General features: G+C 40.4%; 1 protein-coding gene across 1 annotated transcript; it reads left to right on the top strand.

Moving 5' to 3' along the window:
- The first annotated feature begins 317 nt into the window (after positions 1 to 317).
- On the top strand, positions 318 to 12,791 carry LOC108678849 (uncharacterized histidine-rich protein DDB_G0274557-like). Its single transcript, XM_018167342.1, has 3 exons — positions 318 to 550; positions 1,763 to 1,955; positions 12,699 to 12,791. The coding sequence occupies exons 1-3, from the start codon at positions 318 to 320 to the stop codon at positions 12,789 to 12,791; spliced, it is 519 nt and encodes a 172-aa protein (XP_018022831.1).
- Positions 12,792 to 13,017: the final 226 nt, after the last annotated feature.

Raw genomic sequence — 13,017 nt, 5'->3', positions numbered from 1 at the left:
TGGCGAATGAATAGCCTTTAATTCTGAGCCTATGAAATCATTTTCTCTGTATTCGTGCGATAACAAGTGTCATGGCGGCCATGTTTGCCAATAATGATGCTACTGAAGACGTGTAATGGGAAACTATTTCTTTAGATCTCCTTTGATTTTATCAAAGAACACTTTCAAATAAATCATTATATGCGGGCTCCAATTTGAATTGTATTTTTCACCATGAAAAAGGCGGACAAAAGATACTCATTGACAAGTGGAATGGATAATTTGAAAATGAACATTAATTTAATTAATGTTTTGGTATCAGCTCAAGCCCGTCCATAATGGCTCGATGCGGCCACCATCACACGTCTTATAACGGCCACCATCACACGTCTTATAACGGCCACCATCACACGTCTTATCACGGCCACCATCACACGTCTTATATTCACACGTCTTATAACGGCCACCCTCACACGTCTTATCACGGCCACCCTCACACGTCTGATAACGGCCACCATCACACGTCTTATAACGGCCACCATCACATGTCTTATCACGGCCACCATCACACGTCTTAACACGGCAACCATCGCATGTCTTATAACGGCCACCATCACACGTCTTATAACGGCCACCCTCACACGTCTTATCACGGCCACCATCACACGTCTTATCACGGCCACCATCACACGTCTTATCACGGCCACCATCACACGTCTTATCACGGCCACCATCACACGTCTTTTCGCGGCCACCATCACACCATCGACTGAGTGCAGATCAGGTCAATGAGGCTCTCAAACGGTGAATGTTTGAGAGACGGTTCTTGAATTGGTAATGAAGTCGAGTTTATATCGTAGATCTAGCTTACAGCTACATAACAAAGGAGATTTTGTATAGAAGATAGAATGTAAAAGTTCGCTGCAGAAGTAAAACGGGTCAAGAATTTTTAGTTACTACAGATGATGACTTGCCGAATTGAATGATTCAAAAATAATCGTGAGTGCTATAAAGAAAAGAATCTAGTCTGAATTTCACCGGTAAAAGATATCATCTTTTTTACCGCCGTTAAATGAAAATAAAGTTTACCTAACAAAAATGTACAATAACAGCAAGCGAACTATGCTAATTAATCAAATTTACCGTAACAGAAAGGTACACTAACAGTGAGCGAACTATGCCAATTATTTTATTAAAATTTACCGTAACAGAAATGTACACTAACACTTAGCGAACTATGCCAATTATTTTATTAAAATTTACCGTAACAGAAAGGTACACTAACAGTTAGCGAACTATGCCAATTATTTTATTAAAATTTACCGTAACAGAAATGTACACTAACACTTAGCGAACTATGCTAATTATTTTATTAATATTTACCGTAACAGAAATGTACACTAGAAGTTAGCGAACTATGCTATTTAAGGAATCGGAAATAATGGCATGTGCCAGACGTACGTCAGATGCTACATCAACACTCTACAAATGGACAGCTTTGCATCGGAATGTCACCCAAGAGCCAGATTCCAGTTCGGATTCCGAGTCCCGCTGACGCAATTCCAAGCTGCTCCAGGTGGGAATCAGGATTGTGGATGGTCAGGAACGCAGATTACGAAAATTTACTCGAGACCACGAGTGGAAAAGTAAACGCAAATCTTAGAACGGAAATCTGTAGGAATTCGCTTCGATTTTTCGGTAATTTATCTTTAAACAATGTAATGACGTGATTAAGGTGTGGTGTTGTTTTTCACATATTGCGTGAACTCTTACAAATTCCCAGATCCTTTATTCGCCACACATCATCACACCAGAAGCAATGCAACTACCAGACCAACCTCACCACCAGCACCAACCGTCATCACATCAGAAGCAATGCCATCACCAAATCATCACCACCAACACCACCCATCATCACACCAGAAGCAATGCAACCACTAGACCAGCTCCAACAACACACCAGCACCGACTCCACGGTCGGTACCACTCCGACACCAACTCCACAAGTTATCCCACCAGCACCAAAATCATACATCATCACACCAGCACCAAAATCACACATCATCACACCAGCACCAAAATCACACATCACCACATCAAAATCACACGTCAAAACACACAACGCTGCAACACATCACATCACCACTCAAGAATCACATGCTACCACACTAACCACTGCAGCACCACACATCACAATAATTCATCGCAACATCAAGACGTGGGCCGCCGCAATCGACGGCTTCGTTTTCTGTTGTGCTGTGCGACAGAAAATCGAAGGCCGCTGTTTGGATGGCAGACTCAGTTGCAGGTACACCCGAGATTATACTCTACTTTATGTAGAATTTATATTAAACCTGTGTGCCAGGCTGGTTGTGTTTAGATTAGATCATCATTAGCATTTGATACATTTATATTCTCGTTATCATTTTGTCGTCTCCACTATTGTAATTTTATTGTGAGTCGCTGAAAATAGATCGACCCGATGGGTATTTAGGACAACGACAGGATTCAAATAAACAAAACAAACTAATATTTCATTAATTAACTTTACTTTATGGTTTCCTGTCAGCGTTCCGTTTCAACGTTCTGATGTTATTCTGATATAATTCTAATTCTGATGTAATTTCAAGCAAAATGCATCACTCTTTAATGTTGACTGCAGCAATAAACGTCATTTAGAACAGTTCTTTTATGAGTTAAAAAGTAATTAATATTTCATGTCGTGAATTTTATCAGTTAAAATCTGCTTAAAGATACCATTTTTCACGCTATTCCGTGTTATTTGATTCATCAGATTACATTTTGGACAAGAAAAATAAACTTTGAAAATATTAGTGCCCAGACGCTGCCGTCAAAGGTGCACTAAAGTGTTAATCATAGACAAATAATAAATGGGCGGCAAATGAACGGCTCATGGTCGGTAACCGCTGAAGATAGGTAAATTTTCAACGGGTGTGATCAGTTCGACTAGGTTTTATTAAGGGGCAGAAAGACGACAAATATGAATTCAAAATTCATTTCCTTCTGAAATGAACATGGCAAAAATTTTAGTTATAAAAGTTTATTTAATTCACATTTGAGAGAAAAAATCCTAATTTGTTTAAATCATGTGGAGACTTTGATTTAAAAGTTGAACGTGCCGTAGATATCTGGATTGACCAACATTTGACAACACTCCACGGATATCACTCCTGACATTTAATTATCTATTGCTTATTCTCGGGCAAACCTCAAGCTTTTGCTTAAGCTATCATGGAAACAATCTTCGTTGAGTAATACAAATTACTGAAATGTTTTGAATATTAGCAGTAGAATTGATTTTCATCGAGATTCGAGTCCTCTGGAATCGAGTTGCGTGATGCTGAGACCTGCCAGTGAATCTAACGGGAGATGCGGTGAAAGCTTTTAGATTTCCCTCGTCTAGACGAAGCAGGTTAACCACTCATGCGATCAGCGATAGGGCTCAGGGAAGCAATATTCAGCGCTTAATTAAAATATTTAAGCCTCTGACGTTGAAAACACTGACAACGCTCGGCCGCTTGACACTTGCATGATACATTTGCTACATTACATTTGATACATTTGCATGATACATTTGCATTTGCCATGAGCGCCACTCTGCATCTCTTTGCTTAAGAAACACAAACCTTGACCCCTGCATGAGCCTCGTAAACGGCATCTTTGGAAGCTTGGCTTCAACTCAGAAAAGTTGTTTACTGTTGTAAGGTCTCGCTGTCATACACGTCACAAGAAAATACGTCAAGCTCGTTGAACGCAATTTTATGAATTGAACTAAGGTTGTTCATTAAAGTCTTACAACAGCTCGGGTCGGGTAGTTGCAATGAGGGAAGAGTTCTTCTGCGAAAAACTGGAGTTCGGCGTCTACAACGGCAAACCAGCAGCTCCTGTTCATCGAAATATTAGGTTCAGACATGCTTCTATGATGCCCGGGATGTTGGGCGAAACGTTTCAATACACGACATTCAAAACACTAATCTTCCCAAGTTCGGTCCATGATGTTGGAATCCCGTGTCATTAAGAGACAAATTCATTACAATGATATTAATAAGTACGTTCGGTGCATGATGTCGGACGCACTGATATTCGTAAGTTCGGCCTTGCTTGAGATTAGAGGCTGGCTTAGGCAGTCCACAATCAATATCTGGAAGCGAGGCTCTCCTTTGGTCGTTAACTGGCCTCGTGATGCCGGCAGATCGAGCACCGCCGCCGTCTCTATCACAGCCCTAAACGATGTTTTTGGGCTGTGCACGCCAATAGAGAGTAGCACGTTGATGACAACGTAGAGGTGTCATGAAAATAAATGTTCAGGCTGTGGCACAACATTCCTTGATGCACTGTGAGTGTGTTGAGATAAACTTCGTCTTGAGATATTAATTTTGAAATAAAAGCCTAATTGCCTTTTAAATGCATCATAATGCACTTAACTGTGTCGATTGTGATGAAATAAACTCAATGAGATCGTGATGAACTCAATTATTATATATTTGCCCCGAATTATTATTTGCTCAAAACTGTGCATCGAGAGCCATCGGCAGTTTTCCAAAATTCGTGCTTTATTTTGGCCATATAATGAGTCACGGAACAAAATATTTTTAACACGTAGAATGCGGTTGAGTCGTATTCAACGCGTATCGCATACCGATGATACGACTCATCGGTTTGTCGTACCGCACTCAATGTGTTAAATCTAATGCGGTTATAACGATGGCTCGTGATTAAGTGCATTTCCATAACCTAATTCGAGGCACTGAACTAAAGGGAATACAAAAAATGAATTTTAAAGCACGAATGTTCTCTCTTAGTATAGATGAATCTATTCCTGAAATAGTTTCACGCCTGGTATAGAAATTCATTCCGATTTTTAAACACTATTTATTACACAAAAAATCAATACAATTTTTTCATTGTCTCTCTAGTTATTCGAAAATATTTCTGAACTACAAAATCTGATTCAAGTTTTAAATAGAAGGCTTGATTTTTATCATGACGTAGAGCCAAAATTATGCAGAAGGTTTTTTGAAACCTTCAGCATCCTCCAAAGAAGTGACATCCACTGCAGTAGACGTCTTAACATTCGCAGCCAAAAATTGGAGCTTGATAGGGTGCAGGTGATGGTGGTACAAAGCAGGGGTCCTGGAGATAACACGGGGCTGCGATTTGTGGAAGAACGGAAGTTGGACATTGATAACAAGGAGCCGCCATTGATGGTATTCCGAGGCTAGGCTCCTGAAAATAACACGGTGGTCCGAGAATTTGTTCCGGCAAACCACACTGACCGGTCCAGACGCCTTAGCATTGGTCTGAACATTCGAACTCTACAGCTCGAGGTCTCGGTGACGCGTGCTTTTCTGGTTCTAGGTGCTCGCCGTTTAATCTCGTGTTCGTTTCAGAATCGCCAAAACGAACGTCCAGTCTTTATGCCAGGTCACGAGGTCCTGATATTTGAGGGGATGCTTTTTTGAAACCCTTCGGCGTTCCAATTTCTGGGAATTGCTGTTGATTCTTCACAACCTTTATTTTTCCTTTACCTGGAATAGGAGTAATTGACCCTTTACCAGGGATCGGACATATTTGTCCTTTTGAAGGCTGTGGATTGAGGACATCATTACCCAGTTCATAATAGACAGGGTTCTAGGTTCCTGATTCAACAACAGACGTTGTTGAAGTTTCCCGCAGAACTGAAGCTTAGTGGTCGGAGGAAGCGTAGTTTTCCGCCGCCGTTGATTGCTGTTTATCCTACTTAATGATCCATTGAGATGCAAGGCCATCATTCACATTCTTGGTGACTCCTTTTCTCATCGGTGCTCTCTTCTCGGCTTTCTTGTTGGTATCGAAATGCGTCTTTACGCCCATTTATTTCACACTCTTTGGTGCCGGCGCAAGTGCGGCCTGCAGGTGTTGAGGATTAATATTGATGTCATTCCCGGTCTGCCGCTGTAGCGGTTAGGTCGCGACAGGTCCCGCACTAGGCCTGGCTCCTTTGAAGAGCTTCGGATTATTCTTTGGCACTTTCTGGTAGCGCTTCTTCATCGCTTTCCCAATTTTATTTCTTTTGGGCTAGCCTGGCTTTCTGGTTTACTTTTTCGGACGATTTTACTTGATTTTCATCGCCCTTTAGTTATGTTTTTATTTCATTTTTGGTTTGGCGCCTTAATTTCCACTGACTTTTGTTGGGGCTTTCTATTTCGTTTTCTTTGGGCTTGGTTTGTGATTCTTTGCTGGCATTATACCTTTGGTCGTTTTGTCTTGCTATTTTTATAAATTATCTTTACCCTGTCTTCCTGTGGCGCGTTAATCTCGTTTGTTATCACCGTAGTTTCGGGCACCGCGCTGCAGGTCAGGCCGCCGCCTTACGCTCTACTCCGCCCCCCACCCGACGATTAGGTTGATTCTTCACTAGATATTGATTCTTCACTGGATGTTGATTCTTCACTGAATGTTGACTCTTCGTTGGATGTTGATTCATCACTGGATGTTGATTCTTCACTAGATATTGATTCTTCACTGGATGTTGATTCTTCACTGAATGTTGACTCTTCGTTGGATGACGAATCATCGACAACCTCGGACCAAGAGTTCAACGCGATGTCCCAATCGGTCGGCATTCTGATTATTCGTCAAAGTGTTATTCCCGCTCAAGCCTTCCCAACGGTTCCTTATCTGTAAAATCTTTGATCGTTGCCTCAAATCAGCCTTTATATACCACCAATATCCATGCGCTCACCCGTGCATCCTGGATACGCTTTCGCTGCGGTTAGGTGACAAGAATTACCGCTCATTAAAATTAGATTTTATCTGCTTGTGTGTACATACATAAGAATATGATTTTATTCAAGCGCGAGTGAAGACTAGGAAATGCATTTCATTGACAATATCTTGTTCGTTCTTCTAGTGAGTCCAACGATGACTTCCGCTGTTCGAGAAGATGTGGTCGAAGGTGTGTTTGGGACGGTATGTTCGAGAAGGTGTGTCTCAGTAGGTATGCTAGGGAAGATTTGGCCGAGAAATAATGCCTGGGTAGGTATGTTCAAAATGGGTTAACGGAAATGTGCTCAGGAAGGTGGATTAAACGGGAATTGATCACTCATGACATAATTTGAAGAATTATTTACTTCCAGACTGCAGAGGAAATACGTTTATTTGCTCTTGAATGCTGGAAGATGTACTGATCGTGCGTTGATACGAACTAGCGACTCTGAGTAAGACTCAAATATTTACAGTACGATAATACATGGTTAAATAAAAAATATATAATTATGTATAACAGGAAAGTCGTCCAATTCATGAATGGGTGCAAACTGCAAAGCGAGGCACAGCCCAAGAAACGAGTAGCCGTTCATCCCAAACTTTCTCTGTATGTGTGAGCAATTTAAAACCCAAGAAAAACAATTCTTTGATTTTTGTGATTGAAATTACAAAATATATAAGAACATTGTTTTAAATATATTTGAGTTGGTCACTCATCCTTCCAAGACTTCCTTTGGTTGCTCAAATGTTAGGGCAATCCGTTTAAACGTTGTGCCTTTGCTTTACACAAAATTTTTAAGCAGCCACAGAGGTTATGCACTCTCCAACTACTCGCTGGAAGCAACTCACTGCCCGTACAAATATGGGAGCTTCACCTCCTCGCAAACACCAGGACAAAACCAGCTCGTGCGGTACAGAAACATTTCCCGATTGTAAGCGAAATAAACTGACTTATTCATGTACTCTTTATGCCCCGTTCTCACATAGCCGGTTAAAGGGCCGGAAGTCCCGGAAACGCCAAGCCGGTTGAAATGCCGGATTTATAGCCGTTATATGGGGCAGGGCGTAATATGCAAGGGACAGGGCTTAATATGTAATGCCCTCCAGGTAGCTGTCCCGTAAGAGCCGGTAGGTTTCCCGGAAGAGCCGGATATCCGGGAGATCAGGCTTCAGTAACCGGGAGATCCTGCAATACCGGCTGTCAACGTATTCCCGGTACTCCCGGGAGCCTGCCGGAAGTCCCGTATGTCTCCTGGATTTCCAAGTAGATCGCCGGAATTCCCGAAAAAAAAGCCGGTAAAACAACAGGTAGAGCCGTTTGAGCAGAAAGAACTGCCGTAAAACCAGGGTAGGCCGAGCTCTTTTCCCGGTATTCCAGATAAGTTATGCAAATTTAGGCCCGCCCCTTTCAATAAACGCTTTCAGTGTTTAATCAAAAGTTCCCCTATTTAATTTAATATCTTTTCCACAATATTCAGATCTAAAGTAAATGGGACAGGTATTATAAGTTAAAAAGTGTATTAAAATGTTTTAGGAACTTTATCGAGTAAGGACAACTTTTCCGAATGTAAAAGCAAAAATGTGTATCAGCTTCAGTTAAAAAATTTTATTCATCTTTAACACAAAATTATTTCAGAAAGTGTTTACAAAATTATTTCAGACAATTATTTCCGAAAGTGTTTACAAAAAAGAAAATGGTGATAATGTTTCATTCAATTAATCACACCCCATTTATTGTTACATTGTGTTTACAAAATATAAACATGCATACCGGTATATCTAATGCAAATTTGCAAAGTTTGATCAGCAGACATGAAAGAAATGTTAATAATTAACAAAACTTACACAAAAATGTGAAAAAGTACATCATTTTAACAGCAAATAGTATTAAATATGAACAATTGACAATGCATTTGCAAAAAAAAGTACAAAGTTGAAACAGCACATAGGCTGAAAATGTGAATAAGTGACAATGCATTCGCACAAAAAAAATTTTTGGGGACGATTTCACCCCTCCCGGTATCCCAGGCTGGTCCCCTGGCCGTGCCGGTTGAGTTCTCACATAGCAACGGAAGAGCAGGTTGGCTCCCGGATTTTTATGGTTCCGGGCGTACCGGCAAAATTATTCAACATGTTGAATAATTTTTCCGACCAAGCCGGATTATGGCCTCGCCCTCCAGGAACTCTAGGAACTCCCGGATCTCCAGTTTGATAAACGGTACCCCAGGAATCGATTCCGGGTGTCTTCCGGCCCTTTAACCGGCTATGTGAGAACGGGGCATTAGAGAAGAAATTTATCAAGAGAGAATACCAGGTTTAATTTTGTACAAGAGATACCGGGGCGATATCCCGGTCGCAAGCAAACTTGAAATCCACTCATTGCTCGAGGACTTGAATTCACTCCATGTTCCTGTTAAATTCACTGTGGAGTTGAGCGACCATAAGCTTAATTTTCGGATCTCACATTGCCGGAAGAGGAGCTCCCTTTGGAGTGCAAGGCCCGGCATATTCATATAGAATAGCAGGTGACCGAGTTGGATAATTTCCTTATAGGTTTTATTAGGATATATTTTTTTATATATTTTTACATTTTTAGAGCTCTTTTATGCAGTTGGATTTATTAATAAATATATATTTTTTAATTCTTAATAATCCTTTAAGAGCTTAATCCTTCAGGCTTACAAAGCGTAAGGCCACACAGCGAGCCTCGAGCGATCTGACAACTCTCTTTAGCGGACCTACACGCATTAGCCTGTCAGAACATATCAATATGGGAACCTTACACCGTTAACTGCCTATGACTATAGTCCGAATGGTTATCTGCTCCCGAATCATGCAAGTTTATAAGAGGCACGATATGCGAAGCTGAGGAGATTTTCTATTTAAAGAAAACAAAATATAAGCCGCCTTTTATTTTGAAAAAAGGTTGTTATACCTTACTTAACCTTTACCTCACTCGTAAAATCCTTAAACTTGTTCTTTCACGCATGCTTCTCTCGTCCGTGGTGAACGATTAAAAATTTAATAGAGCCATTTGACTTTATATGAGTTACTCTTACTTTGAAGCTCACGGCATCATTAAATAAAGTTTAATAAATCACAGAATCTTTAAAATGAGGAGAAAGGTAAACACCAACTGGCCTAAAATGAGGTCTCTGAACCTTTTGAAGGGCGTTAAATCACAGCCTACACACACGACCACATTCACTTTAGATATATCAAGAATCTATCCAAGATTGAGCTCTCTAAAGGTGAGATGAAATTGCTCTCGAAAGGCCTCAAGTTCATTCCAACACCCAACAAATAAAAAGCCTCAGATTTGATCAGAACACCAAATGAGTTACGAAGAACTACAGGGTGCGCCACAGGAACTTACTTATTTGAAAGGTCAATAAAAACAAAAGTACTTCAGTTATTGTTTTAAATTTTTTTTATTCGAGAAAACAGTATCCCAAATTTTTTTTTTCACACAGTTTTGAAAATTAAATCTCATAAATGACGGCCTCCATTGCGCATAAACCAATGAAGTCGCTTTTTTCATAATGGTTTCCACTCTATGCAGCATATCAATCGGTATTTTGGCAATGACGTCGCGAATGTTGTTCTTGAGGTGGGCTATGGTCCGTGGTCGATCGACATAAACCAGAAATTTCAAATATCCCCATAAAAAGAAATCGAATGGAGTCAAACCTGGAGAGCGTGGCGGCCATTGGAGATCGCCTCTGAGAGAGATGAGGCGGTCGGGGAAATGTTGTCGCAACAAATTCATCGAGTGTCGTGCTGTGTGTGCTGTGGCTCCATCTTGCTGAAACCACACGTTAACGCAGCCGGAAATGTGGAAGTGAGCCTCGCCACTGAAAAAAACGACCGCGTCTTCAGGCAGGTTGTCAACCAGCATTTTACATGCATTTTGAGGGGCAACAAAATCGCGTTCAGTTAATTCTTGCACTACAGCAAATTTATTTGAGAAACTTTTAGAAACAAACTTGGGAACTTTCCTCTTCAGATGCACCCCATCTCGCCCCTCTACCCGACCAACTAACCGCACAGGAATTTTTTCAAATAAGTAAGTTTCTGTGGCGCACCCTGTATGAACTTAAGGGTTTTCTTCCATAATAAAACATATAAAATAACTCCTTTCCACACAAAATCAGTATGGAACCCCCCTGAAAGAGAAAATACTTCCTTGTTAAACTTTAAAAAAAAACTATATGAAATCATAAGAACGTCAAGATGAAAGCTAAAAATAATCTCTCCCATCCAGAGAGGGAAGCGCTTAAAACCCTGCAATCCAGGAAAGACATCGTGATAAAACCAGTGGATAAAGAACGTGCAATCGTAATAATGAATCGGGACGATTATATAAAAGCAATCGAAAAACATCTGAATACCGAACACTACAAAAAATTGAAAGAAAATCCCATTAATGATATATATAAAAAAGTTCAGCTCAAGTGTCTGGAATTAAACAATCAGTACAGATAAATGATAAAACTTACCAATCTCTGAAACAAAACAAGGATGAAATAAGTACACCTACCATATACATGCTACCAAAAGTGCATAAGATGACACCTCCAGGTCAACCCTTCATAGGTAGACCGATAACTTCAGCCTGTGGCGGTCCATGCGTGAAACGAAGTGCTTTTGTGTATTATTTTTTAGCACCAATCGTTAAAAAGCAACAAACATACAAAATGAGTGAATTTCAAGTTAGCTTGCGACAGGGATATCGCCCCGGTATCTCTTGTAGAAAATTAATCCTGGTATTCTCTCGATAAACTTGTTCTCTAAAGAGTACATGAATAAGTCAGTTTATTTCGCTTACAATCAGGAAATGTTTCTGTACCACAAGAGCGGATTTTGTCCTGGTGTTTGCGAGGAGGTGAAGCTCCAATAGTACAAAATTAATCCTGGTATTCTCTTGATAAACTTGTTCTCTAAAGAGTACATGAATAAGTCAGTTTATTTCGCTTACAATCAGGAAATGTTTCTGTACCACAAGAGCTGGTTTTGTCCTGGTGTTTGCGAGGAGGTGAAGCTCCCATATTTGTACGGGCAGTGAGTTGCTTTCAGCAAGTAGATGGAGAGTGCAATCACTGCATAACCTCTGTAGCTGCTTCAAGATTTTGTGTAATGCAAAGGCACAAAGCTTAAACGGATGGCCCTAACATTTGAGCAACCAAAGGAAGCTTTGGAAGGATGAGTGACCAACTCAAATATATATATAAACAATTTTCTTATATATTTTGTATCTTCAATCACAAAAATCAAAGAATTGTTTTTCTTGGGTTTTAAATTGCTCTCACATACAGAGAAAGTTTGGGATGAACGGCTACTTGTTTCTTGGGCTGTGCCTCGCTTTGCACCCAATTTCGTTGTTAGACAAATGGTTCATACCAATTATGGGACAGAACGAGACCTCAGTGATCAGCACCTGGTATAATTAACGTACTTTAAATAAAAAATTATACTCTGGAATTGGGATAACGGGCTTCGTGTAAATGGGATTTTTCAATGCCTAAAATTTGTTTTCCCGGATAAACCTCGGTCTGTCTGCCAGTCTGTTACAAAACAGCATTACCTGATTGCAGTATTATATTTCAGGTCTTCAAGCGTGAGTATGATTGAGGAGACAAGCGGCTCTACTGTTGAAGTCTTGGCTGATTCCCCTGAAGCGTGCGCCTCAACGGCTACGACAATCCACACTCTTCTCATATGCAGGTGCTTGAAGCCTTGAACATATTCCATTTTGAACTTGAACTAATTTTATTAATTTCCTGACTTTCTTTCAAGGATGTTCCTTTATTTTATGTCGGTCCATGTAGTATGTAAAAGTAAATACATAAGAGACGGTACGTTCCAGCGTTGATGTATTTTCGAAATTAAGAAATAACAGACAGTTGAGTTATACAAGTAATTCATCACTCATGTTTCTCATGATTTTCCAGACGCATGAAGAACAAAAGCGTGCTTGCATTGATGAGGATTCTAGGAGGCGGAAGAGGGCCGGCAACGAAGAAATCAACCAAGAAGGCCGCTGATAAGGAAAAGAAGCTAAAAAGGAAATAATATATATGTCTTGAGTGCGGCCACTTACTCGCGCGGAAGACACGAAGCTATGGCGAACGGCATTCAAGAGAGCAACACAAAGGGGATTATGACTATCAGTGGACCAAATCGATTGTTTTTTTATTCGCCTCTTAACAATATGGGAAGTAAAATTGATAATATTCCTCTTCCTCACTTGCCAAGCGATCTTTCGCTTGA

Source organism: Hyalella azteca, unplaced genomic scaffold (assembly GCF_000764305.2).
Source record: "Hyalella azteca isolate HAZT.00-mixed unplaced genomic scaffold, Hazt_2.0.2 contig4227, whole genome shotgun sequence".
Taxonomy (NCBI): domain Eukaryota; kingdom Metazoa; phylum Arthropoda; class Malacostraca; order Amphipoda; family Hyalellidae; genus Hyalella; species Hyalella azteca.
The sequence above is the reverse complement of the archived record's forward strand: the minus strand, read 5'-3'. Positions and strand labels throughout refer to the sequence as shown.

Coding starts and splice junctions, on each gene's coding strand:
- LOC108678849 (XM_018167342.1), top strand. CDS start 318: ATGGCTCGATGCGGCCACCATCACACGTCTTATAACGGCCACCATCAC. Junction 551..1,762: donor TATCACGGCCACCATCACAC/GTCTTAACACGG, acceptor ACAAATTCCCAG/ATCCTTTATTCGCCACACAT. Junction 1,956..12,698: donor ACACCAGCACCGACTCCACG/GTCGGTACCACT, acceptor ATGATTTTCCAG/ACGCATGAAGAACAAAAGCG.